Source organism: Uloborus diversus, chromosome 1 (genome assembly GCF_026930045.1).
Source record: "Uloborus diversus isolate 005 chromosome 1, Udiv.v.3.1, whole genome shotgun sequence".
Lineage (NCBI taxonomy): Eukaryota > Metazoa > Arthropoda > Arachnida > Araneae > Uloboridae > Uloborus > Uloborus diversus.
In genome coordinates this window covers 242,395,689-242,410,876 of record NC_072731.1, presented here as the reverse complement: position 1 = coordinate 242,410,876, position 15,188 = coordinate 242,395,689, and the positions used below count along the sequence as shown (strand labels likewise).

At 34.0% G+C, this 15,188-nt stretch overlaps 1 protein-coding gene across 2 annotated transcripts in view; it reads right to left on the bottom strand.

Annotated features, from left to right (window-relative positions):
- LOC129234216 (uncharacterized) overlaps positions 1 to 2,802 on the bottom strand; it is a 39,810-nt gene extending 37,008 nt beyond the window's left edge. The window contains exons 1-2 of one of the 2 annotated variants that reach the window (XM_054868139.1): positions 2,761 to 2,802; positions 2,544 to 2,608 (exon numbers count right to left, since the gene is read on the bottom strand). Coding sequence is in view for 1 of the 2 variants with exons in the window: in XM_054868140.1 (XP_054724115.1) it covers positions 2,544 to 2,570 (27 nt within the window). In the remaining variant the exon portion in view is untranslated. Of the gene's footprint in view, positions 1 to 2,543; positions 2,609 to 2,760 lie in introns of those variants that run through there. The other variant, XM_054868140.1, reaches the window with a different exon arrangement.
- Positions 2,803 to 15,188: the final 12,386 nt, after the last annotated feature.

Sequence of the window (15,188 nt, the reverse complement as noted above, 5' to 3'; positions counted from 1 at the left end):
GTTGTGAATGATACAATCGAAAGAGGAGCACAATATAAATCGAAGATTTTCACAACCAATTTACCAAATATGAGTCACAAAAGCAATTTATTTTACATAATGTCCAAGACTATCGGGAAAAAATACACGCGATCAAGATACACTGAGAAAAGCGTACGATTAATGTAAAGTTTCTAAAGCATTATTTCACTCTTATTCAATGTAAAATGCTTAGATGATATAAAGTAACTAAAAAAAGCGATTTTAATGCTACCTCACTGTAAAAATATTTTGCTAACCTGGGAGAAACGATGAACTGGGTCTGAAGTAAAAACTCGAAGATTTGTGGAAAAATGATCAAAAGTGTTAAAGTTTAACGCCCTAGGGGCACGTGTTATTATTGACCGATCGAGTTCAAATTTTGCACACGTTACTTTTTATTATAGTGTCACAAAACTAGGGGGCGCCACTTGCTGAATTCCCAGAAATTTTTTTTCCCATATAAATAAAGACCACCCTATTATACATTTTTTTTTTTTTTTTTGATCGAAAAAAATCATTTTATTGTATTATATTCCTAAAATTTCATCAAAATTTAAATCAGATTTCAATCATTTGCTTTAAAATTTATACTTTCATATGGGGGAATGGGGAGGGAGGGGGGTTATAATATGAGGTTTAACAAAATTCTTTAACCTCATGTATATAATTATGTATTGGTGTCTTTCAATATTTCACATAATTACATCTATCCTTCCTGTCCTTTAATAGTTTTTATCATTTTAAGCAATAACATATAAATTATTTTCAAATATAAAAAAACTACCTTTAAAATACAACAACCACGAAATTTTTCTAGATACTGAATTCAAATATTTGGCTTTTGAGTAGTGTTTAGTTACATTGCATGTTCAGTTATTTTTATCCAATGCAATTTCAAAATAATAATTCAAACTTGTTTCATAAATCATTTTCTTAAAAACATATTAAATACATTTAAAAATGATTTCTTAAACCTCTATACTTTTATGCATACTGCATATAAAATGAAACACTAAAGTATTGTTAAATGAATCAATTAACCAACATTTTGAAGTTCAACAGATTTTCTTCACAGAAAACAAACTTCAAACAAAAAATATTTCTGTTTTCTGTATAGACCAAAAAACCCATAAGTGCAAGTAACCATTTCTCCTTGTCATCTTTGATAACAAAGAGAAATGTTTCGAGACTCACTACAAATACAAGCTAAATGTTAAAAGCGCATATTTTTCTGTTAGTTGATGGAGAAGAATAACTTGGTAAGCATTGTCTGACCGAAATTTATGTAAAAGTTTGTACGTATTATAGTTTAAAAGATGAAATTATATTTTTAAGGTCGTCTTCCAAACAGGTGTACTTGTGAGTGTGAACGTAAAAGATGTCTAAAAAATAGGACTTAAATACTTGTAAAGAGAAACAGATTTACAATGGAAAAATAAAACTCACATTTAATATATTTAACGCTTAATTTAGTTAGTTAGCCTTACTTAATATACATTGCCATTATTTTATGCAAGACAAATGGAATAGCAACACATTTAAAATCTAATATAGAAAATAAATCCAAATTGTATTAGTTCTCACAGAGCAAAACAAAACTCAGATTGTCAATTAATATTTTAAATTGACTGAATTGCTATGAACTTTTTTTTTTAATTCCAAAATGTAATCCTGATTTTCAAAATGTATTAGCTGATGAAACTTCTGGTCTGGTGACATTCCTATTCAAAAAGTTCTACTGTTTTGCATCACATTGTGAAAGTTTTTGGTTGAAGTTCTTGAAAAGTTATGTTTTGTACTTGAAATACAATATTTTGCAAATTTTAAAAATATAGACTTTAAGTTTAGTTATGGTAAATTGACTAAGTTCAATGTCTTTTAAGAAACTAGGTTGATCAAAAAAATATTATTTCTAAAAATGCAGTTTAGAAATAAAGCATCATATCAACATATATCAAACACTATATATTTAAGTCAAAAATCAGATAAGGAGAATAAAGCAAAAACTGGAAAAAGATGGCCAGTATAAACAAGCAAATTTCGTAACTATTCACTTAACTTTATCGAACCAAATATTTTTCTGAGAATAGTTCACGATATTAAATTCCACAAAATTGCATGTTTTCAAACGAAGAAGACATGACCGTCACATTTTCATGCACATTAATTCTCATGCAAGAAAATGACTTACCAAAATGATAACATAGGAATATTATTTTTTTAAGATGCCTAAAGATTTAGTCGGGCCCGTCACTTTAAAATTTTTCGAGGGAAGTGGGGCGGGCGAAGGGTACGGTACATACAAAACTTAATGTATTTTATGGGGGAGGGGACATCAAAATAGATGCAAAATGCATTCGTTTCTAAATCGAGAAGGGTTTTACCACACAATATCAAATATACGATAGCAGATAAAAGTCACGTTCAAAAAAAAAACAATTCAAACATAATAAAAATATCTAAAATGAAAAGAAATATCTATATGACACATGTCTTTTTATTTTCTTTAAAGAAATGCTTACTTTCAACAAGATCTCAAGAACCTGCATATATGAGTAAACGTGACCAATCCTTTAAGCTCAGAACACTAAAAAATGATAGACAGAATAAATTCGATTGCTCACAAGAGCACAATCTGAAACATTCCATCAAGTAATGTACACATGATAAAATTGTAATCGTTCTAAACAAAACATGCAAATGGCAAACACGTATTTACATAGAAGATAAATATCTTACTATTCCTTAGAACACGTTGCTATCACCACCACTGTATCACTCAGCACAGCACTGCAAAATCAAACCAAAACTTTTACTGGAGCGCCAAAATAAAGTTCTTGTTGCCAACTATTTTTACTGCACTCTTCAAATTATACCATGGAAACACCATGTTTGAATAGAGCTACCGTTTATCCAGTTGGCGACTTTTGAAACCTTTTCTGTTCTTGTTCCTAGAGTCCCTATGAAAATATAGTGACTTTACCTGTTCCTACATTCGCAACTCAATAAACTGTAGAGGAGGCACTGCAACCACCGTCTAATGGCAGATGACAAAGTTAAAAAGAATGTATGCAGTAGCGTGTAAATGCTAATAAGCCTAGTAGTTTTTGTTTATATGTATGATGATTTTTTTTTTTTTTTTTGTTTTATTCTTTTGACATTAATTTTCTCAATCTTGTGGATATTCTGGTCAGCGTTTGAAAGAAATGAGAAATCAAGAAGCAGTACTAAAAATTTTAGAAATTAATGCAAATCACGTAGCTCGTAGCTCTCCAATTAACCATTTCCACGACGTTGAATTCAATTTTTATCAATTTTTGATGGAACTAAAGTTTTATAGTGGCTATAAGAATGACAAAAATAACATTTAATACTAGATAAGTTAATTATACGACAGTGCAATTGATTATCAAAAGAGGAGTATAATAATTCTTTGTTTCTGAATTAAATGATTTTATTTAGTTCGGATTCTCGCGAATAGATGGTGGTAGTTTTCTTTTTAATTGATCTTTCATTATTTCTTTAAACTTATCGAATTCTGTAATATTCCAGCTTTTTTAATCCACTCATCATAAAGATGGTGAAACTGATGAGCGAAATCTTGCCAAAGGTACTTAGCTCGCACAATATAATAATACTATATCCCTGAACAACTTTTTCGTGAAACTATTCTGCCGATAATGCAAGCAATAAAGTAAAGTTGGCGCACTATTTTGGCGATTAAAATTCTCAGCTTTTGTTTCTGCTAGTTCAAATTCTAAACATTCTTTCTCGGTTAAATATTTTTCATTTCGTTCTGCGATAATATTGTTAAGAACATATTTTGCATACTCTGTGTCCGTTCTAGCATACTACTGTTAAATAAGGTTAGTTAAATTGATTCTTTTTAAATTAGGCGGAGATGAAAGTCCTTATTCTTCAGCTAATATTATCAAATCCTCCTTTTGAGCTTTGAACGCACCCCTGGTAAAACTTAATCCTCTTTCAAAAATATATACTTCGAACAGACGAGCATATTCGTTGTTACTTTCATGCCAATGCGAAGTTTGTTAATCCAGAGTTTTCTTGTGTTTACACTTTCTTCATTTACGACGATCAACTCACTTTTTAGGGGAAAATAATGAAATCTAACACTATTTTGAGAAACTCCATAATACCATTTAGGGACAAAACAATTTCTGTTTGCTGAAAGCAATCTAAGACGCATCAAATGTGTCAATAATTACTCATAACAAACTGCCTATGTTTATCTCAACAGACACACGTGGAACGCAATGTTTTACCTTTTTCTATAATTTTGTAAATCACCGCAATGTAAAGCGTATTCGAGCGCTGGAGTAGCGAGTTACAGCATTAATATCAGTATATTGGCGAAACGATGCATTTGACGGAGCAGCCATTAAAATTGTGAGACAGAAATCGCAATGCGAAAGTTTGCGCTCCTTAGATGTTTAGTTTCTTTAAATTTTATACATTAATTTCACGATTTACTGTTCATTGTGTTGTGAAATATTTTTGTTTTCGGACGTTTTCTTCTCAATCTTAATTTATGTTTGCATTGTCGTTATGTTTGGAAAATCCAACTCGCTAGAATGAACTTCCAAGCATGCGAAACGACCTCACATTGTAGAATGCAAAGTCCTAACGAAACGCAGTGGAGAATTTTTTTCTTGGATTTTGGAATGTCATAAATTTTGAACAAAAAATAATTCAAAATCTTGTACTTTGTTATTGCAATTGTCAATATACATGCTTTTATTGGACATATAACTACAGTTGCAAAGCGTACATATTAATTTTCTAAGAGATATTGTCAGCCAAAGTGGCTATCAAAAAAAAGTTCAAGTAAATAATACTCATTTCAAAGCGCGGTAGCTCAAGTTTGTCACTTTTTGCAACTTCTTTCTATTAGTATCACTAGAATGAACAGATTTCGATGGTGTTCTTTGAGATAAGGATGAAAAAAATTAGCTTGAAACACTGCCTGCCGTTTACGAGAAAAGCTCGTTCAACAATGTATAACGGATGGTGATTTCAATGCAAACCGTTTTATCGTAACAACTGTTATTAGTCAGAAATTGTTTTTATTTTTCTTTTAAGAAGTTAGTTAGAAAATTAAATATGAGAGAAACAGAAAAACATCTTGTTGTGTCCAATGTATCATTGTTTCCAAAACAAGATATTTTTCTATTTCTGTCATATTTAATTTGCAAACTAACTTTTTAAAAAATAAATTTAAAAAAAGAAACAATTTCTGACTAACAACAGTTGGAAAATCACTATAAACCGGCTTCCATGTTGATCACCATACGCTATTCATTGTAGAACAAGCATTTCTCTTGAACCACAAATAGTATTCAAACTCGTTTTTTAATAAAAGAACACCATCGGAATTTTATTTTTTGTATTTAGGAAAGAAATATATTCTTTCTAATGGTAATAATGAAAAGAAGAGGCAAGGTGACGAATTTGAACTGCAGCGCATTGAATATAGGCTATTTTTCACTGGAACATTTATGATAGTCCTTGGATCTTGGATGGAACATATATTTTAGCAAACCAATATTTACCCTGCAACTGAAACCCATTAAAAACATGTGTATTGACAGTAGATTTGCAAAGAATGAGATTTTGAATTATTATCCATTAAAATAATAATAATAATAATAAAATAAATTTTCTAATGCGTTTCGCCAAGTCTTTGCATACGTGCTCCACAAAACTTATTGAACTCAAACTCACAAAAATGCTAGAAAGTATTGACAACCAAAGGTACTTCAAGCTCCAAATGTTTCAGACTTCCAGCGTGATAAAGTGCTCAGCAACCTTAGCTTAAACATGGCAATTCGTTGTGACAGACATAATTTCAAATTCATTTTTTCATCCTCACCTGACAGAACACCATCGAAAAGAAAACTTATTTTAACATGAAAAAATGTGTTCTTTCTATGGTCTAATCCTTTATTAACGCGATTGGTAAAGATTCATTGTTGGCAGACAAGCAGAGAAAGCTCGTTGATTTAAAAAGTTTCTCCGTTGCCATTTAAGTAAGGTTTTATTGCGACAACCCTTCACCAGTTCGCGCTCTGCAGAGAATATTTAATATAGAGTGTAATTTAAACAGTATAAATTTTCATGATATTGAACTGAAGTTTTTAGTCGCTAATTTAGTTATTTTTGCGTTTGCGATATGAAATTTTATTTTATTTTTTTTTAACATCCCGTATCTACTTCTACTCAACATTTTCTTTTGAAACTTTAGAATGTTATTTTAATTATGTATAAAAATTAATCGTAAAAGCTTTTTGAATGAAAATTTTTACAACGAATTGTAAATGAAACACGCATGAAAAAGAGTTGGCTTTTTCAAAGAAATTTTAACATCTTTATGTAATAGTTTTATTAAATTACATGCGTTCATGCGTATGAGTTAAACACAGCTAAACAAATATTTTAATATGGAAAAATAATTTCACATTCAAATCGATATCTTTACTAATAATAAAGCTGAAAGTCTCTCTGTCTGTAGGATGTCTGGATGTCTGGATCTCTGTGACGCGCATAGCGTCTAGACCGTTCTGCCGATTTTCATGAAATTTGGCACTAAGTTAGTTTGTAGCATGGGGGTGTGCACCTAGAAGCGATTTTTCTAAAATTCGATGCGGTTGTTTTTCTATTCCAATTTTAAGATCAAAAATATCATAAGATGGACGAGTAAATTACGAAATTGTCATAATGTGGAACCGTAACATGGGCACAAGCCAATTGGCGAGATACGAAATTATCATAATGTGGAACCGTAACATGGATACAAGCCAACTGGCGAGAAAATTCACCATACATTATTTGTAAATATACAGGCGAACCAAAAGACCTTTTAATTTTTCTATTACGGGCAAAGTCGTGCGGGTACCACTAGTTCTACAATACAAAGTGACCCTAGATGTGTGTGTGTGTGTGTCATGCCCCTCCAAAACCGATAAAGAAAAAAATTCTGATGTACGGCTTGCGTATGACACAGAATCATGGGTTTTACTTACTTGCTTGCTCGTAGATAAACGATGTTTGCTATAGTTCAGAATAGTTTAAATATCCCGTTTCTCAACTATTAATCAGGTCCCCCGCCGATCTTATCAGTCTTTTGTTTTGATTATTTGAACTTGTAGTCAGCAAAGGCGTTTCTAGAGAAGGGTTCTATCCAGAAATTTCCCAAGGAGGGGGCGATTGAGTTTTTTACTTGCCTCTAAACCTCTTCTCTACGTATCTGATTTACACATGCTAGGGAAGGGGATTGCAACATAATTTTTATATGAAACAACAAACATTTAGAGATTTAGCCTAGGAGGAGGAGAAGAGGTTCCCGGACCCGCTTTCCATTTCCGAAGGTATTGTAAAATTGCATTTTTATAACTTCAATATCGTAATAACTCCGAGAGAATGCTCCGAAACCCCCCTACATCGAATATCGTTTTTTTGGAGAGCCTCAATTTCGAAGAATTGACGGTGAAGAGTCCCTCAAGGGAGGGGCGATCGCCCCCATCGCCCCTTCCTTGTATCCGTCCTTGGTGTCTAGGAGGAGTACGGAATAAGTTCTAGAAGTTTTATGAGTAAAAATTTACTACTTCACTCAAAAATTCGTGGGGGGGAGGGGTAAGAAATGTCCAAAATTTTAATTAATTTAACTTTTAAAAATGTGCATTTACAGATGATATTTATCAACAAAATCACTTTTTTGTACACATTCCTAAGTCAGAAGGTGTATCCAGTTAAGTGTTCAAAGCAAATCCGACGAAGACTCATTTTGGGTTATGAATTCCAGTTTCTCCATAAGCTTTCATGAAAACATGTAAAAAATAATAGTAATAATAAAAAAAAAGGTATTTGAACGCAGTTAAGAAAATAAACTGTTAGAATGAGGAGTCCTGACCAGCAGAAGCTTGCAAACATAAAAACAATTTTGTTCGAAGAATGGTGGTCTAAGGTTCGAATAGGACTATTCCACTAAAAGTTATTAGACGTAGAGGAAAGATCTTACCTTCCAATTTTCCATTTTTTAATACACTGAAATTATTAGCTTTTTGTTTACCTCAAATACTAAACAAGTATTTTTACTCAGAAAAAATTATAAATTAAAAAAATTATTATTCTTTTATGTTTTAAAAAACTTTTACAGAAAATAGAAAAAATAGTAGTGCATCGTAAAGACACACGATAAAAATGAAAACTTTTTTTTTACATTCTGAACTATCACTTCACTCGCACGTTTTCTCTCATGCCACGCTCTTGTTCTTGCTGCGCCTGACTTAGGCATATTCAAAACAAAATTGTACATTTTAATGAAGAAAATAGACTATAAACAACGAGAAAACTAAACAGTACTTATAATTTGCTGTTAATTGTTGCTAAAAACAATGAAAAATAACAGTAATTATTATGTTAATTTCGTTAATATAAGTTAACAAACAAATTTCAAAGCTGAACTTAGCAATGTGGATTACGCTTTTAAACTGATGACATAAATCAAATAACTCTTTGAAAGCCTGAATTATTTGAGAAGTTTAAAATGCTCAAAAGCCAAGTGGATGCCGGTTAATTGAATCAGTGGTTATTTGAATCAACAGCTTTAATGAATCGCCATTAAATCAAGCCATAAAATTAATTTGTTAAATTTATCAACAAAACTGAATTTATTAGGTATTACTATTATTTTTCATTATTTTTTGGCAGCAATTAAAAAGCGAAAGTATTTTACTTTATAATTAGTTTTTTAATACAATTAATAACAACTTCGTCGCTTCCGTCGCACAAAAAGGTTGCAGATCAGAATTTCAGAGCCCTCTCATGAAAAAGTTACAATTCAAAAAAAAAAAATAATAATAATAATAATAATAATAATAATCAATAAACAATTAAAAGTAAATTATAAACATATTCTCGTTTCATTCAAATTTTGAAAAAAAAAAAAAAAAACGAACTGATGTGTGGATCACATGACCTTCTTTTCTACCCATATACATAAATGATACAAAAAAAAAAAAAAGAAGATAAATTGTCCAGGCTTTCGTTACGTTTTATACAGATTAATTTTTCCAATATTGGCAATTTTAATGTGATTCAATGGTTTACTCTCTAAATATCGCCAATAGTGGCCAAAATGAAACCAAATTTAAAAAAAAAACCGCCAAATTTGACGTTAGGTTGGCGACAAGACTTGGCGACCAAAAGCTTGCTAAATTATAACACCGCTTGACTTTGCATTGAAATTAACAATGATTTCTCCCCAAAAAGGTGTAAAAGACGCCCTTTGGAACATCCGAATGCAACCAAAAGAGGAGGTGCACCACTAAATCCTACTAGGAATCTACGTACCAAATTTCAACTTTCTAGCACATACCGTTCTTGAGTTATGCGACATACACACATACATATATACGCACATACGTACATACAGACATCACGAGAAAACTCGTTGTAATTAACTCGATAATCGTCAAAATGGATATTTCGGGGGTCTGTACGTTCTTTGGTATGTATGCACGTGCGGTCGGGTCGAAAAAAGAGACTCAACATTCATTCGGGGGTGAGCAAAATGGAAATTAAGGCCGATTTTTGAGTGAAAATTTTTTCGCGAGTACAATACTTCCCATTTTGTAAAAGGAAGTAAAAATGAACAAATAAACCCATTCCTGGGATTGGTAAGTACCTCCGTTTTCCTTACAACCACTATGTGCCAGTCACAAACAGGAGCGTCTCGAACTTAAATTTTTGGGAGGGCGGAAATTCTCGAATCTAACGACGAACTTAATCCCCCGTAAGAACAATGGGTTCGTTTCCGAAATTTTAAAAGAACTTTTTTCTGAAAGAGCATGTTTAAAAACACGGGATCTGACCATTTTTTAAATAATTCGGCAAAGTTTAATATTTAAAAAAAAGTATTTTAATCGGTGCGCAGATTCAATTTTATTTTTTTACGCTTCTGCACATGACATCACAAGTGATGAAATGCCATTCACTGATGCGATTAGCGTAGAGCGCAATATTTAATTCGCTTCTGAATTAACACGACGAGTACATATATTAATGGAGATTATTTCCCTAACTATAACTTAGGGGACCTGGGATCCGTATAAAAAGTTAAATTTTGTATTTTTTGACTCATTTTTATTTTCACTTTAGACTTTTAATACCTTAAATTAGCACCATATTTTGAACATATTTGCAACTGGAAGAATACATCTAGGACTGACGGTTGTGAAAATAAAAGTCTTGCAGGTTAAAACGGAACACCCTGTATATCAGACTGTAGAGGAAAATGAAAAGAATCAACGCTTTAATTAACTATCTCTTCTATGGGGATGTCCATGAATGATGTCATACTTTATGTCAACAAACTTGACACACATCTTTCAGTGTCACAAAGTATCACACTTATCCTCCTCCCCCCCCCCACCTTGTCACATATGCTGTTCTGCACAAGCAGATTGCGTGATGTCACACTTCTTGTTACCTCCTTCCTCTTCCTTGTCACAAACTGTCATAATTTCACAATTTTTCCCACCCTTTGAAGCGCGACATCATTCATGGAAGCCCTCTATTGAAAACACACCTAACAGAGAAGAACCTCTTTACGAAATGAACCTTGTAAATGTGTTTCAGTTTTGCGTATAGATGGCAGCACCACCTAAATTTAAACTGCTCTAAAAGAAAAGAACGAACTTTTTTTTAAGTTAGTTAAAATAAACTGATTATTGTTCTTGTGCTATATTTAACTAAGTATGCTGTTTCGCATGTTTATATTTTCTGAAGTTCACTTCATTTTTTTTGAACCGCTTCATTTCGCAAAAGGTTCACTTTATTTTTGTCAGCAAGACCTATTGCAACTACCTTACATTTTGCATCAGGGGCTTTCTTTATGCTAAACAAAATATGCTTTCCACCATCTTCATCTTTTTTTTTTGAACTGTTTGAAACAGTGACATTGAAGCAATTTCTGATCCACATAGCTTACTGCGCCACCTACAAATCTGGTATTCATTTTTTTTTTTTTTTTTTTTTTGTTAATTTGCCGATCAAAGCGTGTGAGATGGAAAGGTTATCAAAAAAATCGCTGTTGCTTATTTTCAGGTGGCTCCAAAATAAGATCTATTACAACTGCACCCCCCCCCCCCATGCCAATTCCATATTCATCTAAAACAGCTCCTGCACTTCTGCAAAATGATACACGTTTCTAAGTATGCGCAGCTGCACCCCACGCTTTTTTCTTTTACATTTAAGGTAATTGTTTGTCGAATTATTTTATTCCTGGTATTTTAAGCTTTTTTTGAGCAATCACGATTGCTTATTGCTTTTATTTGACCGTCCTTGATGTTGTGGTTCCTTTTTCAGCTTGGACCAGGGCAAGGCAGTATCCAGAAATGTTTTTCGGGAGGGGTCCGGATTAGCACATTGCCCTAACACACACACACACACACATATAGTATATATAGACACACCAAACGCATAAAAATGTTAGCATAGAAGACTTTTTGTCTCGATTTTTAATGATACCACTGCTTGAACTGTTGTTATTTTAATTTCTTATTATTTTTCTTATTCACCTTTGTAGTGGTAAGGATAACAGGAGAGTGTCCCTCTTAAGTCGGATGTAGAACATCCATAATTTCAGGGGGTCCGGGGGTTTTTCCCCCGAGAAATTTTTGAAAAAAAAAATTGTATTTTGAGGCCTAATATTAGGTAATTGAGACTACAAAAATATGAAAAAAAAAAAAAAATTGGCAAACAAAGTCTTTTAAAAGTTATACATTCTTTTGCAAATCAAGATCAAACAAAATAAAAATTGCTAGCTCGACAAATCATGGAACTTAATGGACAGAGAGGAAAAACGAGGGAGGAGAAAAGAGAAGCACCCCCCCATCTGCTCATATCGGCTTTTAGTGAAGTTTGTTTCTGATCACTCCCCCTACCCCCATTTTTTTTCCCATTAAATGCCCTACAGTATGAAAACTGTACAAAACAGTTTAAAAGAAATGGTCTAGACATTCAGAAAATAAGAACGGAAGAGTAATATTCTGGCCATTTGGAAAATTCATACTTTATTTTCTTGATAAGATACAAAATTGAAGAACTTTTGAAGGAATTTCAAAAACGTAAATAATTTTCAAAGACTCTCGAACAGTTGAAATTATTTGTAGCTTTTTATTTACACTTTTCAGAAGTTGATTGCACAGTCTTACAAAACGATTATAACTTTGAAAGACACACCCGTTTTAAGTTAAAAATAAATGCAACGAAATATTTCTCGAAACAAACTTTTTTTTTTCAATCACAAGTAGTGCAGAAAATGAAAGAGAGTAGAGTAAGTGTTATTTTTTTTCTCATACTTTAAGGTATTAACAGTATGCAGTAGAAGTAAGGGAAAAAAACAAGCAATAACAAAAGAACTTCCATGATACTGAATTCGGCATTAAATAAATGCAAGACAAGAAACATATCAGTCACAAAAATGATCTTGAAAATTATGCTACAGAAACGCGAGAATCGTGATTTTTGCATTTTTTACTCAGGATGTATCAAGGAGCTGAATTTTTGGCACATCTTGGTAACAAGATACTCGCCTAATCGGAAACTAGGGGCTCAGCCTTTGGGGAGTCCCCGGCTCGAAATCAGTACAGTGTAAGTTTTATAAGAGTTTTAGGGGGAGGAGGGCAGGGTCGTGCACAGAGGGGGAGAAGGGACACCTGTTGGCCCGGGCCCGAGCTTAAATGGGGCCCAATATTTTTAAACCTAGGGTTGAAAATATGGGTAAACAATATGGAGGGGACCCAAAAAAAAGCATTTGTGACAGCTCCAAAATTTCTGTGCAAGCCTCTGGAGGAGGAAGTGCACAGAAGTCAGTTTGGTAGACTTGAAAAGTCTACCGAACTGACAAAGGGACTGCCTGCCTTGACCCTGGACTGCCCTGAATTGAATTGGGAAAGAGAGCAGGAAGTCCTAATTAAAGGTCTAAATTTCAAGTGTGCCTTGCAGCTAATAAGAACTAGAACTGCTTTTTCTGTATTTCTTCAAAATATTATAAATTTTGAATAGTAGCAAAACTAAGAATTAAAAAAAAAATTGTTATTTTCCTTTTCTGACAATAGGAATTTAAAAAAAGAGAAAAAAAAACCTTCTTCTGTTTTACGGTGCAAAACATTTCGGGTTTCGGGGAGGGGGCCGGGCCCGTCAGGCCCTCCCTCTGGATACGGCCTTGGACCAGGGGCACCAGCACCACCGGCCTCTGCAGGCGCGGCTGTCCCCCGGTCCTGAGCTATCCGCCTCTCCTGGTCGGAGGCGTCCATGTCCTACACACACGCACGCTCACACACATACAAACACACGACTTCACACACATACACTCACACACGCCTACGTGCATACACACAGGTCCACTCACACACACACAACTATGCACACGTAACCGCCCAGGAGGAGGGGCAGGCTTGGGGGGACAGGAGCCGTTTCTAGAAACAATAACTCTAATGAGTAGGGTCCTGTCGCAGTTCGTGATTGTGAAAAACATAATTTGAATTCAAAATGTCAGAATTCAAATTAATTTTCTTTCTTTCTTTCTTTTTTTTTTTTTTTTTTTTTTTTTTTTGAGCAATCGCAATTGCTAATTTTTTTTATTTGACCGTCCTTCATGTTTTGTTCATTTTTCAGCTTGCACCAGGGGCCTCTGTAGCATCGATCTCTGCAGGTGCGCCTGCTCCGGTTGTACCAATATCCCCCGGAATCCGGTGATGTGCATTTCCTACACACAAGCGCGCTCCATACACACTCACACACACACGTCTTTACACATATACACACTGACACACATACACTCACACCTACGCGCATGCACGCAGGTCTACGCACACACACAAGCCTAGCCTACACACAAACGGACAGGAGCCGTTTCTAGAAGCAACAACTCCAATCAGTAAGGTCCTGCCGAAACTCGGGATTGCGAAAAACATGATTTGAATTAAAAATTTCAGAATTCAAATTACTTTTTTTTTTAGTTATACTAGCTATGGGACATCTTCTCGCTACTGAACGTACTTCAGATCCAAAAATTATTTTTTACTTTTGAGTTTCAAATTGCTACAAAAGCGGATTTTTATATATTTTTGAACTACTATTTTATTTTTCCATAGATCAGCAGAGCTTGAAACTGATTAATCTCGCTAATTTGAGACAAATAATTACACAAAAGTACACATGCATTTGTGTGTGTGTGCGTTAATAAAAAGGTTTAATTTTCCTTTGCACATAAGAAATAGTTGCAGGGGGGGGGGGGATAGTTTTTGGAGGTGTATTTCTGTGTTCATCTACCTTCTACAGCATGCAGGGACGCTCCGATGGGAAGTCACGGGAGGTAAAAATGATCGCGCAAAATTTTTTCTCATTCGGCAAATTTTGACTGACATTTTGAAAATTTGGAATTAGTATTGCAACATTGCATTTTTTTTTTAATTACTTTTTGATGATACCTAATGTCTGTTCTAGTCTGTATGCATTTGCGTTTTATCTAGTTATTTATTATTATTTTAACATTCGGAAAAATCGGAAGTTTTATTCGGTAAATTAACAACTAAGTATTGCCAACCCAAAAATTTAGGTCCGTGACGACCCTGACCTCATGCTTCAAACTTTATTAATTCAGTTCAACTTACTGCGTCATCATGGATAACCACCTGGGGAGGAGGGGGAGAGTTCAGCCGCGTCATTTCGATGTTTTACGGGAGGGGGGGGGGGGTCAAAGGTTGTGTACTCATCGTAAGAACTTATACCGAAGAACAACCAAAACAACGCCCATGCGTAAATACATTAATTTCTCAAAGTCGGTGTGGGGGGGGAGGGCTGATCGATTGCCCCTCCTGGTCCGAACTCTCCTAAATGACGGGCCTGGGGGGGGGGGGGGTCATGTCACCGACTGCACCAGTGTAGTTTTCAGGGAGATTTTTCCATTTTTGGGCGGCTTTCGCTCTCGGGTGCCTCTTTGTGGTATTTGGGGGGGGATGTTCCACTGTTCGAGAGGGGATAGGAACCTGTAACGTTAAACTACATCCTCTATGATTAACTTAATTAAAGTTCAATCATAAATATAATTCTTTTTAAAAATTAATCGAATATTTTCAAGTTTC